This window comes from Lates calcarifer, linkage group LG12, assembly GCF_001640805.2.
Source record: "Lates calcarifer isolate ASB-BC8 linkage group LG12, TLL_Latcal_v3, whole genome shotgun sequence".
Classification (NCBI taxonomy): domain Eukaryota; kingdom Metazoa; phylum Chordata; class Actinopteri; family Centropomidae; genus Lates; species Lates calcarifer.
In genome coordinates, this window is record NC_066844.1 from 12,067,285 (window position 1) to 12,084,035 (window position 16,751).

The 16,751-nt window shown below is 38.5% G+C and overlaps 2 protein-coding genes across 4 annotated transcripts in view; both read right to left on the reverse strand.

The window, feature by feature from the left end:
* Positions 1–13,848, reverse strand: part of phf2 (PHD finger protein 2) — a 48,499-nt gene extending 34,651 nt beyond the window's left edge. Inside the window, 1 exon segment of the mRNA XM_018681483.2 lies at positions 13,269–13,848. Within this exon segment, the coding sequence (XP_018536999.1) occupies positions 13,269–13,366 (98 nt within the window). The 5' untranslated portion in view covers positions 13,367–13,848.
* A 1,268-nt stretch (positions 13,849–15,116) lies between these two features.
* LOC108886561 (constitutive coactivator of PPAR-gamma-like protein 1) overlaps positions 15,117–16,751 on the reverse strand; it is a 33,378-nt gene continuing 31,743 nt past the window's right edge. For all 3 annotated transcript variants that reach the window (XM_051074660.1, XM_051074661.1, XM_018681486.2), the window contains exon 17: positions 15,117–16,750. In XM_051074660.1, the coding sequence (XP_050930617.1) occupies positions 16,439–16,750 (312 nt within the window). In that variant the 3' untranslated portion in view covers positions 15,117–16,438. The remainder of the gene's footprint in view (position 16,751) is intronic.

Below are 16,751 nucleotides of genomic sequence, written 5' to 3' on the forward strand. Positions count from 1 at the left end.
ACTTTTCACTGTGTGACGTCACGATAAACACATTAATGAACACTGATGGAACAGATCATTAAAGGCACATCAATGACACAGAATACTATTAAAACTAAACTATAGTTAGGTGACTTTGGGGCCTTTTCTACACTGGTACTTGCTCCACTAAGAAAGAGCACCGGTGCTCCTTACTGAAAATTTTAGGAGCACGTTTACATCGAAATTGATTTTTTTTTTTTTATATTTTTTTCAGGCTTTTTTGATAGAACAGTGAGAGAGACAGGAAACAGGAAGAGAGCGGGAGAACAACATGCAGTAAGGGTCCGGCCGGATCGGGAGTCAAACCGGGCTCCGCCTGCTCAGACCACAAGGGCCCACATGGTACACGTCCTAACCATTCGGCTATGAGGGTGCCCCCTTCAAAACTGATTTTTATTCATATTTTTTCCATGTTGACTATATTACTGATAAATGCTTTAGTAATAAACAAACAATTTACAGACATAAAAAAGTGTTTTTGTATTTTAAAGTATTATTAAAATCTACACAAATGACTTAAGTGGCCCTTTAATGTGGGAGAAATTAAAGTAATCCACATTTTTCAGAGTGATCGCACTGTGCGCCATAAAAAAAAATCACAAAAAATCACTGGTTAAACAAGGCTTATAGTGAAGTGATTTGAACAGTGGTTTGCTCATCTGCCTAAAGTCAGGGCAAAGCTAACCAGCTAACCAGCTGTAGGGATGGGTATCATTAGGATTTTATCTTTATCCATGCAGACCCCTGTCAGTCCGGCTCAGACTGTTACTGGTTTTTGAATTTATCATTTTGCAAAGCAATAAATTCAGGACATAAGAATTGGGTTACATATTAAGTATAACTAAATACTGTTTCTAAAACAGAAACACTAAAATCACAGTAAACTAAATATCTCACTGGACAGAAATCTAAAATGTGTGTGGGAGGGCTTGTTTAAGTTTACAGCAATTGTGAAATTTTGAGATTAGTGGCAAACTAACCAGTTAGACTACAGACAAACTTTCATTTTAGCTTCTTAGTGACAATTCACTATGAGCTTAACCAGCGTGTGCTTCCTGTTAAACATGTCGGGAGACTGTGGACAATGCTGAAAATATTAGTTTTCTAACTGCTTGCTGAACAGGTGGTTTGACAAAGAAAAGGGTAAAGGCCAGCAGCATTACTTTTCAATGCACTTGGAGAGTTATGACCATAGTTGTCGTCAACTCGAGCAGCTTCAAAGCGAAACTGTAAAGACAGCATCAATCCATGCTCAGCTTTGGTCAAGAGAAGACATATGGGAGAAGATGAGGAAAGAGAGAGGGAAAGAAACGCAAAGGGTGATGGAGTAACAGAGGAAGAGCAGTTACTACCCACTGTGTTCTGAATACAGAAACAAAAACACAAACAGACCTGGTCACTTTCAAACAACATAGGCCTAATCACCACAGAAATATGTGTTCTTTTGAAAAATCACAAGTCTGTGGATTCAATTTAACAACACCACACACAAGTTTTTTTATGGTGTGTTAAAATAGGGCTGTCAGTTTTTCAAAAAAATCAAGATTACATGAATTCAAAATAACTAGCTTTAACATGTCTTAATAACTTATTTCCAACTTTTGAAGTCAATCGGATAAAGCATCTAGAAGGATTGCGATCATTTGCCACCCCTGGAAGTGGCCAAAAATATGCATGTTTGTCATCTTCCAGTCAAAATAGTGGACTTCCTGTTAAGTTTAGGGTATGGCTCCAAGAGACTTTTTTGTGCGTCTATGTGTGCAATTTTTAGATGCAACAGGCTTTAGAGGCTGCTCGGCCAAATGGGTCTAGGTGGCGCTAACGAGTCATCCGTTGTGTGGCCCTTGCAACTTTGTTGCTTGGGCCCTAATTAAAGCTGCAAGCAGCGTTGAAGAATTTCCCTATATGCATTATCTCTTCAGAGCAACCTATATGTCAACCTGACACAGCTCCCTCTGTCATCAATCCACACTCAGCTTTGGTAAAGGGAAGACACATGGGAGAAGATGAGGAGAGCGAGAGAAAAAGAAATGGAAAGGGTGATTGAGTAACAGAGGAAGAGCAGTTACTGCCATCTGTGTTCTGAATATGACAGGACAAGACATCTCAATTCTCAACATCTGATTTCTGCTTACCAGTAACAGACTATCTACACCTCTTTACTACCAACTACTCTACAACTACTAAAGGCACAAACTGTGATAGAAAGAGAGAGAATAAAGGACAAGGAGAGAAATTAACAGAAGGAATATATTGTAAAACCAGAAAAACACCCCCCTCCTTGACTCTCCACACACACACACACACACACACACACACACCACAACAGGCACCTGCAACAACTCCCTCTGCTGGATCAAACAGCACACTAATTCACATGTTCTGATGAACTTACAGACTGCATGATTGACAATAACTCTGTCTTCACAGGCATGCCCTGCAACATAAAGCTACAATTTTCACATTACGTCATCATGAGAGGACAACCGCAGGTGCTGGCAGGACACCAGTCGACAGAGACATGCACTGTAGCTGTCACCGTACACTGCATTAACACGTAGATATCGATCAACCCAGTGTGTGATTTCTTAACCGACCCAGACAAGTTAGAAGACAAGAAGGCTTCAATCCACGCTCAGCTTTGCTCAAGGGAACACATATAGTAGCAAAAGAGCAAAGTGAGACTAAAAGAAACACACAGAAAATACGCAGGGCTGAGTAACAGAGGATGTCCAGTTACTAACCCCTGTATTCTGAATATGAAAGGACCAGACATCTCAATTCTCAACATCTGATTTCTGCTTACTGGTAACTGAGACTATTTACACCTCTTATCACCAACTACTCAGATACAGATATCCTCAGATTTTTTCCTATATACATTAGCTCATCAGAGCAACCTACAGTGGCAAGAAAAAGTATGTGAACCTTTTGGAATTTCATGGTTTTCTGCATTAATCTGTCATACAAAGGAGATCTGATTTTAATCTTAGTCAAGGATATTGACAAATATAATGTGCCTAAAATAATAACACAAAAAAAAAAATCTGACCATTCATGTTTTTATTGAGAGCAACCATAAAAACCTCATAGTGCTAGTGGAAAAAGTCCCTTGAATGAATTACTTTAGAAAAGCTAATTGGAGTCAGGTGTTAGCATACCTGGAGTCTTGTTAAGAAAATGAGTTTGCTCTGCACAAGAAGAATACACTTATGTGAGCCACGCCTCGCCAAAACAAGCTTTCAGAGGGTCTACAATCAAGAATTGTTCATTTACATAAAGCTGGAAAGGGTTATAAAGTAATTTCAAAGACTTTAGACATTCACCAATCTACAGTTAGGCAAACAACCTACAAATGGAGACACTTTGGGACTGTGGCTACTCTACCAAGAAGTGTGCACCCAGTCAAAATGACCCCAAGAGCACAATCAAGACTCATCAATGAGGTAAAGAAACAACCCCGAGTGACAGCCAAAGATTTGAAAGCATCATTGGAACATCTGTGTTCATGAGTCTACAGTACATAAAACATTGAACAAGTAGGGTGTCTATGGCAGGACACCACGAAGGAAGCGGCTGCTTACTAAAAAGAACATTGCTGCATGCCTGAAGTTTGGGAATGATCATACTGACACTCCACAGCGGTATTGGCAAAATGTTTTGTGAACTAAGATTGAACTATTTGGAAAGAACATGCGGCACTACATCTGGCGTAAAAAGGGCACTGCATATCATCATGAAAACATCATCCCAACCGTAAAGTATGGTGGAGGAAACATCGTGGGCCTGCTTTGCTGCATCAGGGCCAGCTTGCAATCATTGAGAGGAAGATGAATTCCCAAGTGTATCGAAAAATTCTTCAGGATAATGGGAGAATGTCTGTACATCAGCTGAAACTTTGTAGAAGTTGGGTGATGCAATAGGACAATGATCCAAAACACCGGAGCAAGTCCACAACAGAATGGCTTCAGAAAAACAAAATCCGCCTTTTGGTGTGGCCAGGTCAAAGCCCAGACCTCAATCCAATAGAGATGCTATGGAATGACTTGAAGAGAGCCATACACATGAGACGTCCAAAGAATATGACAGAGCTAAAGCAGTTCTGCCTGGAAGAATGGGCTAAAATTCCTCATGAACGATGCGCAGGTCTGATCCACAGCTACAGGAAGAGCCTGGTTGAGGACATAGAACGAATGAGTCAGAAGTCCCTTACTGCACCCATCAGTTGCACATTTCCGTCATGGACGAAGGCAGCCACTTGCACAGATTCAGACTGGACAATTACCTGCTTCGCTTTCTGACCAAATGTGAAATGGATCTGTGTCAAGCTACTGGGAGGAGTACATTGATGGATAACACATATAATTTCCTGTTTCCAGTAGGTGTCATTATGACAGTGACTGAATATTGGCATCTAGATGTGTTCAGGCCATGACACTAATCAAACGTATGAGGTTTGGGGCAGCTTAGACATTGCATATGGGTGTTACAACAACTTCCTGTTTAATTGAGAAGCACCGAACCTCACCATGGCGCCATGACGCGGGCTTTCAATGAGGACTCACAATCTTAAAGACTTGTCATGTTCTCAATGCTTGTCTGACCACATTTGAGGTGGATGTAATCAACCCACTGGGAAAGCATATCAGTATGACATTTCCTCTTTCCAGTTGGTGGCACTATTACTATGACTGAAAGCTGGTGTGCAGATGTGTTCGGGCAATGACAGTTAGCAAACGTGAAGTCTGGGCATGTGAGAGTTACAACAACTTCCTGTTTAATGGCGAAGCATTGAAATTCGCCACGGCGACACAGCAAGGGCGTCCCATGAAGACTCAACGTTTTCACAATGTAGCACTATTATGATCTAAATGCTTGTCTGACCACATTTGAGGTAAATCACATGAACCTACCTACTAATTTCCTGTTGCCAATAGGTGGCACTATCATTAACTCTATATATTGGCATGTAGATGTATTCAGGCCATGACAGTTAGCAAACATGTGAAGTCTGGGGCAGATTGGACAGTGCGTGCGGGAGTTACAACAACTTCCTGTTTAATGGTGAAGCATCGAAATTCACCATGTTGACACAGCAAGGGTGTCCCATGAAGACTCAGTTTCCGCAATATAGCACTATTACAATCTTAATGCTTGTCGGAAGTGAGGTGAATCAGATCAGTCCACTTGGATGAAAAACATCATACCCCGTTGCCAATAAGTGGTCCCTGTGACTATACCCGAATATTGGCATGTAAATGTATTCAGGCCATGACACTTAGCAGAAATATCAAGTTTGGGGCAGATTGGACAGTGCATGCGGGAGTTACAACAACTTCCTGTTTAATGGCGAAGCATCAAAATTCGCCATAGCGACACAGCAAGGGTGTCCCATGAAGACTCTCAGTCTTCACAATTCAGCACCATTATGATCTTAATGCTTATTTGACCACATTTGAGTCAATCAGATCAACCTACTTAGATAAACACATAATTTCCTGTTGCCAATAGGTGGTGCTATGATTATATCTGTATGATAAAATCTGTAGGAGGAGTTTGATCAAATACAACTTCCCCAAATGGTGAAAAATAATCAAAATTTGTGTGATAAAATCAAAATGGCTGACTTCCTGTAGGTTTGAGGCCATGATGTCAGGAGACTTTTTGGTGCAACTAGGCATGTTGCATAATTCCTCCGAATTTTGTTCACCTCGGACGAACTAAGCCCATTGGCAAGGGGGTTTTGAATATGTCCAAGGGGGCGCTATGGAGCCATTTTGCTACTCCCATAAGCAAGACCCAAGACCAAGATGTTCAGGGCGAGACTCTTATCAAACACGTCAAGTTTTCCTGGTTGATGGCGAAACATCGAAGTTCACCACGGCGCCACAGACATGCCCTTCAACAGAACGGCAACATTTTCACTATAATGCATCATGAAGGCTTTAAGGCTTCCCTGACTAAATCTGAAGTGGATCATATCAACCTGCTAGTAACAGGACGTCAAGGTCTAAAACATTGGTTGAACAAAGAATGGCTGAGTTACAGCAACTTAAACACAACTTCCTGTTTCATGGCGATGCATAGAAATTTGAGGTACACAAACAAAATCTTTTAATAACTTTTGAGGTCGATATGATAAAAACTGTAGGAGGAGTTTGATCAAATACAACATCCCCAAATGCCATAAAATGGCCAAAAATGAGCAAAATTTTCAAATTAAAATTAAAATGGCCGACTTCCTATAGGTTTGAGGTCATGCTGTCAAGAGACTTTTTGGTGCATCTCAGCATGTTACATCATGCCTCCAAATTTTGGTCACCTCGGACAAACTAAGCCCAATGGCAAGGGGGTTTGTCCAAGGGGGCACACCGGAGCCATTTTATGGTGCCAATGAATGAGACCCCTATCAGATGTCAATTTTTGCCAGGTCTGATGTGTGTGCAAAGTTTTGTGAGTTTTTGAGCATGTTTAGGCCCTCCAAAATGCAATTTTAGCATTGCGATAATAATTCTTGTGATTACAATAGGGCCTTCGCATGTAGCTATTTGTAATAAACTTCAGCACAGTTTTCCATTCCTGTATTACAGCTCTACTACTAAATTTTCTTTAATGTTCAATTAATGGGTTGAACCCACGCGCCACAGTTAGCATAGTTAAGCTTAGGTTACTAGTGCTAGCTTTGTATCCTCTGTTGGTCACAAAACCCTGAGTTTGCATTTCTTGTATTAAACAGACCCTGGGGATTCTCCAAGTGCCATTTTGGAGGTTGACTGCTAGTGTTAACTGTGCTGTAACAAAAAAGGACATTTTTTGAAAAGACACATACTGTGATTAACATGCTATGGTCTGAGCATAAAATCAAGCGGGCATGTTGGGAAGATGATTTACCTCTAATCAAAACACACATACACTCAATGTGTCTGTACTCAATATGAAGTTAGGATCAATACTACAGTATTTAGACAGCTGATAAGTTCAATACTTGTTCAAAGTAACTGCTGCAAGGCCCTGTGATGTCCAATATGGCTAAGGTGGGCGTGTTACATCACCTGAAACATTTCTACTTTAACTTGTTACACAGAACTTATCAGGATAACTGTTACAAGGATTGAATGAGGTTCTTTCCACTGAAATTATGTTTACAGTGTTTCCACTTTGTTTCTGAAAACTATGACCACAAAGCTATGACCACAAACAATCAAATTTCCATTTATCTCCACTGAAATCCCAGACAAACATCTCAAAACAGAAGCAAATGAAACTAAAACTACATGAAAACATACTGTTAGGTTGTGACCATTAACACTTAAATATAGTAACTGAAAAACAGCCAGAACCAAGGTATGCTAATCCACTGGCAGTGGACTTAAAGTCAACACAGTTGGTGCTTTAAGTCTCCTGTAGTTGTGCAACCAATTTATTTAGTTTTGCCTTATATGTTCTGTGTGTATGTAAGCAAATATTTATCAATTTATTAATATTATATATCAGCTGCAGGATAGTCCATTGCGGAGGAAAATGGCAGGGACTGGGTGATATGGTGACACTAGGTCTTGAAGGGTCTTACTGCACTGAGTACTTACATATGAAATTAAATATTACTTTATATATTAAGCATTTTTCTGAAAGGGAGGTCCCTCCAGGACAGGGGTGCCCAAAGTGAGTCCCGTGTACCAAAGTTTGATGACAATCTTTGATATGATAAACCAAATTCTAACTCAGATAAAACTGACCTGCATTTCAATTCATAGTCTACTTTATATTTTTTGAAATTAATGCACTGTGTCCTGTGACAATTTCAGGCTAATAAAAAGTGTCACATCATCCTTAATAAGAACAGTGTGTCCACTGACTGTCAATGGGGAAAAATCAAGATCTGATTTCTTTCATTGCCTGAAGGCAGTTCTGACAAGAATCTGCATCTAAAGAGAGTCATGTTTATATGAACATTTCTTCATAATTCAAACTGTTTCCAAATTGACTAAGGCTTACAAATACAACTGTGACACCTAGACCTTACAGCTTTTAAGTGAAGACAGAAATTAAGTTGCATTAATAAGTATTTAATTTTAGCATTGTGTAACGTAAAATAACTACTTACCAGATCTATAGATATTTTTAGCCTTTTTTAGGTCACTATTTTGGTTTTATGCTCATCAACCTTGTTTTCAGCACAAGGTTGCTGCAAGCTCTCATAAACCCACTCTACACTACCTGCCCAGCACCAAGTGTGGTCAGGATGGTGTACCCTCTGTGGCCAATGTGGGAAAAATACCTACTCAAACAGTGGCTCTAGGAAATAACCATTGCTGTGCTTTTTTGTTTTTCCTTGGTCGGCCACAGAAGGCATTAAAGAAACCATTCTGATGAAGAAATGCCACACAACAAAATATACTTGGACAAGCATCAACAAAGAGATTCATGCTTTATTGGAGGCATTTCCAAACAGCATACTCCACTCTTACAGGAGAAAGGGCTTCAAGAATGACAACCAAACCAATCGTTTTGCAAATATTCATTCCTTAAAAAATGCTTAAACTGTGCAGTGGGATGCCTCTGGGACTCTCAATGGATGAAATGGATGAGAAATTCCCAAATGAGGCTACTGGAGACCAAAACAAAGATAAAAACTGTGAATATTGATGTTCCATTTGTCTACTGTCCATAAACAACTTTAGCAGGGTGATAATCTTGTTTTATGTCAGCTGGATGCGAAAGTAGGCAATTTTGTTAACACCTTGCCAATGCAACTTAATATGGTAATAATATAACAGAGCTAAGCACTAACATCAAATGGTTTAGCCACTGTCCCACTGTAGACAGACTAACATATAATATTTGCTCTTCAAGATGTAGAGCAAATATTTACAGAAACTCTGCAAAAGAAATGGTGAATTAATGTGCGTTTCCACGCACTACTGTTATGTGAATATTATTAGTTTGGTGTATTGAGATAACAGTTGGTACTGTCAATTATAATGACACTATGCCATTATAATGCAGAAGAAGAGGGAGCAACGAGATGATGTAATTATAAGAGTGCCAAATCTTCCACAGAGGAAAACTGCGAGGGAAAGCGTGATGGACATTTACGTTTGCTCCATGTTTTAATTTGAGAAACACTTCTTTCTTCACGTGAGTCCACACAAATCTCCCTTCATTCATCTCATGTAAGTCATGACGAAGTCTGTTTCCATTACACTTTCTTACTCAGTTTTTAAAAATCTAATATTTTCTGTTAGATACAATTACAGAATACTGCTGTATATTTGAATATACAAAAGTATATTCACTAAGCATACTTTCAGACATTACCTACTTTTTCACACACACACACACACACACACACACAAGTTCTTACAACCTCCTTGTGCAGATATGGAAAAATCTTAACTTTTTCAAATGCATCAAGTCATGTGACAACAATTAATTAGCTCCACAGGACTTGCTTCACCCTTTCCATCCAAGGACTTCACAACATAAAGCTCAGTTGTTTTGATGCTCAGGCCATCTTTTCTCAGAAGAAAGTCAAAATGATCATTATTCCGAAAAAAAAGTTCAACCCCCCATAATCCAAAGTCTTGGATCATTTTGTGAAATTCTCTATATATTTTGAGCTTGAAAGATCAGATGCACACACGCACAGCAAGGTGTCTACACTGCTGGAAATCCATTCATCTTTGTTTTGACTTTTTTTTTAGTTAAGTTGGTTTAGTCATTATGGCTCACTACTAAATGGACAAGCAGTAACAATACATTGGCAAATATTAACTTAGTAATGTAAATGCTAAACATATCTTAAGCATTTCTGCACTGTAATTATTTGTTATTTATTAGCCAACATGTTTGCCTGCATGGGTATATCTGTATAAGCTAATACTGGCTGATAGTAACAATTGCTCACTTTATCAGTTTGGCTCAGTTTGTCCAATATTCACACTCTTTTAGCTTTGGTTTGGTCTCCACCAACTGCTGAGAAAGTTGGTGGATATATGCCTCTTAAGCTACAGAATGTTTGATGCTAACTGCACAGAGTGAGTTCACAAAAACAGCTGCTTGCTGCTTGTGAAAAAAGGATAAATGAGAGTGCTGAAACTAGACCCTTCAGGAGACTGGCAGCCGTGAAATTAAAAAGAAGAGGGTACAAAGTCCAATGAAGCTGCAGTTGGGCAATAATCCATTTGTCTTTACAAGTGACCTCTTTCTCAATAAACACATAAGCTCAATACAATATTCATATTAAAATCAATTTCAGAACTGCCTCATGTGCATGGGCCATGTTCAGTCAACATGGGATACAACATAAATGTGCAGTCAGTAGAAACAAGACATTGTGGTTTTAGGAACAGTTAGCGTTTGAACTGATAAACAACAGCTGGGCACAATAACTGCAAGAAGAATCTTAAAAGCCCTCTCCTGAACACTATTGTGACTCAAACAACAAAACCAAGGTGACTCTTAGATGTGAATAAGCTTAGAGGTTGTAGAAAAGTGTAGTTTTCCAGTTTTGATGGAGCTGGGCTTGTGTGTTCCCCTTGCTGAAGGTCTTTGTGAATAAGGCTAAACACATCTCAAACCTGTCTTTGTACTGTATGCACAGAGAAAGTAACCCATCAACTTATCTGACTAAGATTGTGAGAGTAATGGTATATTCCAGTTGTACTCGGAAGTTGGAATTTCCAAGTTCCAAGTTAAAAATTTAAACTGGAGCGCCCCCTAAAGATGGAATTCCAACTCGGAAAGTCGGAGAAACCCAACCAACCCCGACATAAGAAATCAAGATCGCTGCTACTTGCATCAGTAGTTCAGAACACTGCTAATTTTACTGTTTATCAGAGTTCTGTCTTATTTGTTCCACCTTAAGTCAGTCATACACATACTGTAGTACTGTTCAATGTTTATCTATGGACATGCTGCTACACTGTTTGTACGGTAAAATTTGTAAACGTAGACAGTTATTATCAACTGGTATTGCTAACAGTAGTAGGCAGTCACAATGGCTAGTCCAGGATGTGTTTGAAACGGTTCACGTTAATAGCTGAATGTTTCTTTTTTCTCAAACAGTTAAATTTGAGAGGCATTTTAAGAACATTCAAAAGTGTTTACAATAAAATCAAATCTTGACAACTGAGGACATCCATATTTTTCCGACTTCTCAACTGGAGCTGACATCACTTCCAGTTCCAAGTTCCGACCTCCGATGTAAATGGCACGCATCATAAATAAGCAGGGTTTCCCAACATATCTTATTTTTTACCTTATCTCGCTATCTTGGCATTGAATGATGACTAGATTCTCACTACTACATACCTATGCTGTTACTACTGATATTACATCCTGTCATAACTAGTGTTATCATATTTCCGCACCAACTATCAATGTGGCAGTTTTATAGCCTGATGGAGTAATTACCAGTAATTACTTCCTCTTGCTACAGGAATGTGTACAACATGTCAGATAACAGTATAGAATAAATGAGCTCATAAACACACTATTTAAATGGCTGAGGACAGCCAAACTGAGGTGAATCATGCAACAGGTGGGATCCCCCAGGGTTCAATTATTAGTTAATTACTTTAGATTTTGTTCATCCTGCCACTTCCATCCAGTGACACCATACATCAAAAATAGTGATGATCCATGAGACAAATAATACGATAACACTGAACAACTACATCTCAGAAATGAGTACCACAGATGACAAAGATGACATGACACAGTCAATGCAATAGATTAAAATATGACTTTTTCCCCACTATATTTTACACAACTATTATAATGCTGTTATTAATTTGCTTGATATATAGCTTATTATTTTGACACTGAATTTCACAGAGTCACTCTTACAACTTGGTCCTGTAATCACTACAATTTATGGTTTGGAGATTTCAAATCTGATTTAAACAATCATTATACCTTAATTGCACTCAGGGGACAGAATAATTAGATTTTTTCATAAACTGGGATACAGAATAGGCAAACACTTTATCACTCATTTTGTTTTCAAAATACTGTTTTCCCCTTTTTATCAAACGACTTAAACCTTCGGAACGTCCAATTATATGGTGAGTAGTATCAATCTGATATAGATTATGTAAATATGAGATCATAGAGTGTAGTGCTTTTCCGGAAAAAAAAAATTAAATAAAGTCTTGATCATACTGGTGGTTGTTTGGCTTATGCTAATACGTGACTGGAGGTCATGGCTTATCCTGAGTATTTAATTCACCACTACATAATGTGATAAAGCTACATGCAGCCCAGGCAGCTAGGGGGAGCATTAAAGGGTTAACGTTCAGGCGCGTAAATACTGACTATTGCTCTGAAAGGCTGTTCACCAAATGAAATGTGATTAACAAACGATCTATTCCCTAAAAGACACCAAGAGTGCGGCCGAACAGCTTGAAACGTGCTAAAAGAAAGACGAGTGCAGGGACAGACTTGTGCAACAAGAAGTACAACAACGGGAGGGAAATATAATATGATGATAACAGGGATTTGGCTGAGATCACTGCAGCTTATCCACGGCGGGGAAAGTGATGAGCCGTACGATATATCTCCGTTTATCAAACAAAAACAGCAATTACCAGAAGCTCCAAATACTGACAAATTCTGCTCGCTTAATGTTAGTATTTTTTTTCCCTTTTCCTGCTAAAGCTTACGGACAACACGGGCTGTTGTCAGCCATAGTTGCAGCCTGGCAGGAAGGCTGTACAGGGATGAGCTCAGACCCGGGTCGTGATTTCCAGCCGTGCTTTGTGAAAACACCCGGTCAAAGCTGGAAGAACGGTTAGAATATGACAACATTTACAGGCATTATAAGCGAACAATCGGCCCGAAAGCGGCTAGGAAGCGAGGAAATGGGAGACAAATGCACGGCGAGTAAGCCGAGGCTTCCCCCGCTGCCGTCCACTCATCACAACGAGAACGATTTAGTTTGGGGCCAAACGGGGACGTTAAAACCCCATTTAGTTTAATTAATAGACGAATCCCACACCGAAAGCACCCTATAACCCACTGTATCTTTATTGAGAGAATCTGTTTTCTGTTATTCGCGAAAAAATGTCACAACCCTGGTCGGCTATATTTAACTCCGCCTTCTTCTTCAAGCGGCCTCTTTTTAGATGTAGACGGGCGACTAAGAGCCACAAAGCTGTCAAACGCACCGAGACCTCGCCATTTTTGTTTGTTTTCCACAAATGCAAACCGCCCCAAAAACACCACGGTGAACAATCTGGCCTTACCTGCCGTGGAACCAGTCCTTGCAAGCATCGCACTCGATCATAAACTGGGTCACGTCGTAAGGTAATCTGCAGATGCAATACACTGGTACAGTCGCCATGTTCAATTCACAACTACGTCGGAATAGACTGGGGGGGCTGCAGGAGGAACAACGTCCTGCAAACAATATGATCCAATATGATCTTCCCCAGAAAAAAAGCCAGGGGCAGTCCCGCCGGACACATGAACCTAAGCGCACATCTCCATCACTCCACGGCCGTGTTTGCGTTCATACAGAGCGGTGGAAACGATGGAGCCTCGTCGTAGCAAGCTTTCCTGAAATGCATAATAATAATAATTATTATTATTATTATGTGCATGCCCCCTGGTGACTGTACGTTACCGAGGCGGTCATGTAAGGAGCTGAAAGAAAATGTGGCTTTGATGTCGTTGCAAAATAAATAAATAAATAAATAAATATTAAAGTTATGTCAGGGAGCAGGTTAATCAGAAGAGCTCAAATCAGATGAATGAACGTCCGGATCAATCATCATTGCAGCTACCAGCATTGTATGCGGCAGCATCCATCCTATATGGACAAAATAAAAACCTTTCATTATCGAACTCAAAGTGCTAATTGTTAGTTGATGAATAAAAATTTAAATATCACTTTCTCAACCACCGTTAGCTAAGACGTAATTATTACATAATTCCTCACAGCCGTGATAAATAGATAAATGGATAATATATAACCAATTCAAATCATTATTAAAAGTTAAAGTTACCTTAAATCGTAATGAATGGACATTTGAGAGTTTATTCTACAATTACACATATATTGTATTTTATACATATATTAGATTTTAACGGGCGAATTCCAGAGTGAATGTTAAAAAATGTATGCAAAAAAACTAAATACATTAATATAAATGGGATTTAGTATTCTCAGTTTAAATGACATACCTAACACTGTGATGTAGCAACATTTCAACCATGATGTAGGGAGGTAAATCATACAGAAAATACATCTTATATTGTTATTGTTGTATGTAGTTAAATTAATACATGAAAAGAAACACTGGTGTTATTTAAAATGGATATTTACAAACATGCTGTTTTTTTAAATCAGAGATTTCAAAAACGTCTCAGGATGACTGCATTATACCATACAAACAATTTGAGATATCCAGTCTATTCAAAGAAATTAAAGAAAGCCTATGACTATCCTCTCAAAAACTGTCCCAGAAATATTAAACTTGAGTGTGTGGATAGATTTAAGGAAATGGTTGTGTTTGAATGAAACTGTAATACCTGTTCAGTCTCATAATGAAGCTGCAGGTCAAGTCAATCCATCAGTTTAAAATTAGTATCATTATATTATTATATAGTAATTAATGGTTTCTGCCTATTGTCATATACAAGTTCACTGATGTAGTTGCCAAGGTATACAGTATGGCCATTACCTTCATGTACAATTACATTAACTCTTAAAACATTAAATTATTCTTCCCCTTAAAAAATGTCATTTAATTTGCATTGGGTTGGTGTTACATATACTATTATATACACACTACAAAATAATATTAATTAAATAAATGTGTAATAAATGTATATCAAGCCCTTAAGTTCATTCTTGACCTCCAAATAGTAGTTTGACACACACAAAAAACCTATACCTATATCTTATTGTCTTAATCAGTGTTTTAAGATCAGAGGTTGTTAACACTTTGAGCAGATTTGTTCACACTGTGATCTTTAAAAACAAGTTGACTGTCAAAGCATCAGTGTCAATCAGCACTGACAACACACAACTGTGAAATATTAATTTCTGTGTACTTGTATAGTTTGATGAGAGATAAACAAACATCAGCTTGTACTAAAAGAATATAGTTTTATTAAGCATTGTAGCTAAGTTGCCTTCAAATATGTCATTCCACAATCCATCATCAACATTCAATCAAACCCAACAGCACTTCATTGTTTTACAATCCATGAGTTAGGAAGAAACTGATCAACTTACATAGAAGGTAACCTATTTTGCTCTTGCGGGGGGACTGGGGGAATATAGTACATCATTTTTTTCAATTACTTAATGACAAATGAAAGCCTTCAAGAGAATTAAATGGAAATGTTAAATGATGATTCGGGTGTAGAAGTAATATGAGTGTAAAAACAACAAAGTAAATCTCAAATATTGATTACTGACTGAGAGCTAAAATCTTAATTAGAAGGTTGAGCATGTTGCTTTTAGCTACAAAAGCAGTTATTTTGATCATTTTTGATTATTCTGATGTGTTTTTTCCCCTCAGTTATTTGACTAAGGCAGAAAACACCAACAAAGAACAATATAGTATGTAAACACTATTTCAAAGTATCTAGTTAACTTCTTGTTTAATTAAATGCAATAGAGGTCAATGTCACAAAAAATTCAAGGTCAGAACAAATCTGTTACTACAGTTAACATCATGTTTGGGCTATCACTGATATTAGCCATTTCTTTAATTTGCAAATGGGCACAGTACTTGTAAAGATGGAGGAAAAAGGACAACATGCATAATAACTACATCCTTCTTAAACTGCAAACCATGCAGAAGGTTTTTGTTGAAGCAATAATACTACAACCCCACATTAAAAGAAATCAAGCTGAGAAATAGAATTTGACAAGATCTTTTGCTGATTTTAGAGCCATTTTTTTTGAAATGTTGCAGCTAAATCACTGAAATTTGCATGGAGCTCATCTGAACTAATAGACAGAGTTGCTTAAATATGAACCAAACCAAGAGTGATGACCAAAGGCGGACATGTTGCATTTTGCTTTTACTGTTAATATGTGTGGCTTTCATCAAGCAGTTGCCATGACAACACAAAACTGATAACCATACTATGGTGAGTACATGGTGCCAAGTACTGGAAGAGTATCAACCTATAACAACTAAAATATTCCCAAATCAAAGCTTCTTAAAGCTTTAACATTCTAAGTATTATTCTCATAAACATGTAGAAACCATGGTGAGGCAGAGTGTCACCTGGGACTCCTGTAACTAACAATGTGTGTTTTCTGAGAGGAATCTGAATTTGATCTCTGTTCTTCAAGAGGAAAAATTTACACTGACTGTAGGCTTTCCAAATTTCCAGACATCCTAACTCTGCTCTCTTTTTCATCCTTCACTCTCTCCTCTCTAGAAAAATAGGCTTACTCTTCTTTTTTTAAAATGGCAGCCTCCAGACCTTCATCTTTATGGTGGCCTTTGTCTACATTTAGTGCATTTAAGTGAGGATTAGTATTGCACATCTTGGAGTCACTGCTAAAGGCACTTTCAGGTTGGATGAGAGCCCTGCATTCCTCTTTATCACCATTCAGCTGGTCTTGCTCTTTGTCCTCAATACCATTCTCTGCAGTTGAGACATCGCACTGTGTAGGGGAAGACATTTTCTCTTGCTTAGGCTTCTTCTCCCTCACTGCATCATGTCCAGATGAATGAGCAGGCTTATGAGCAGGCTTATTC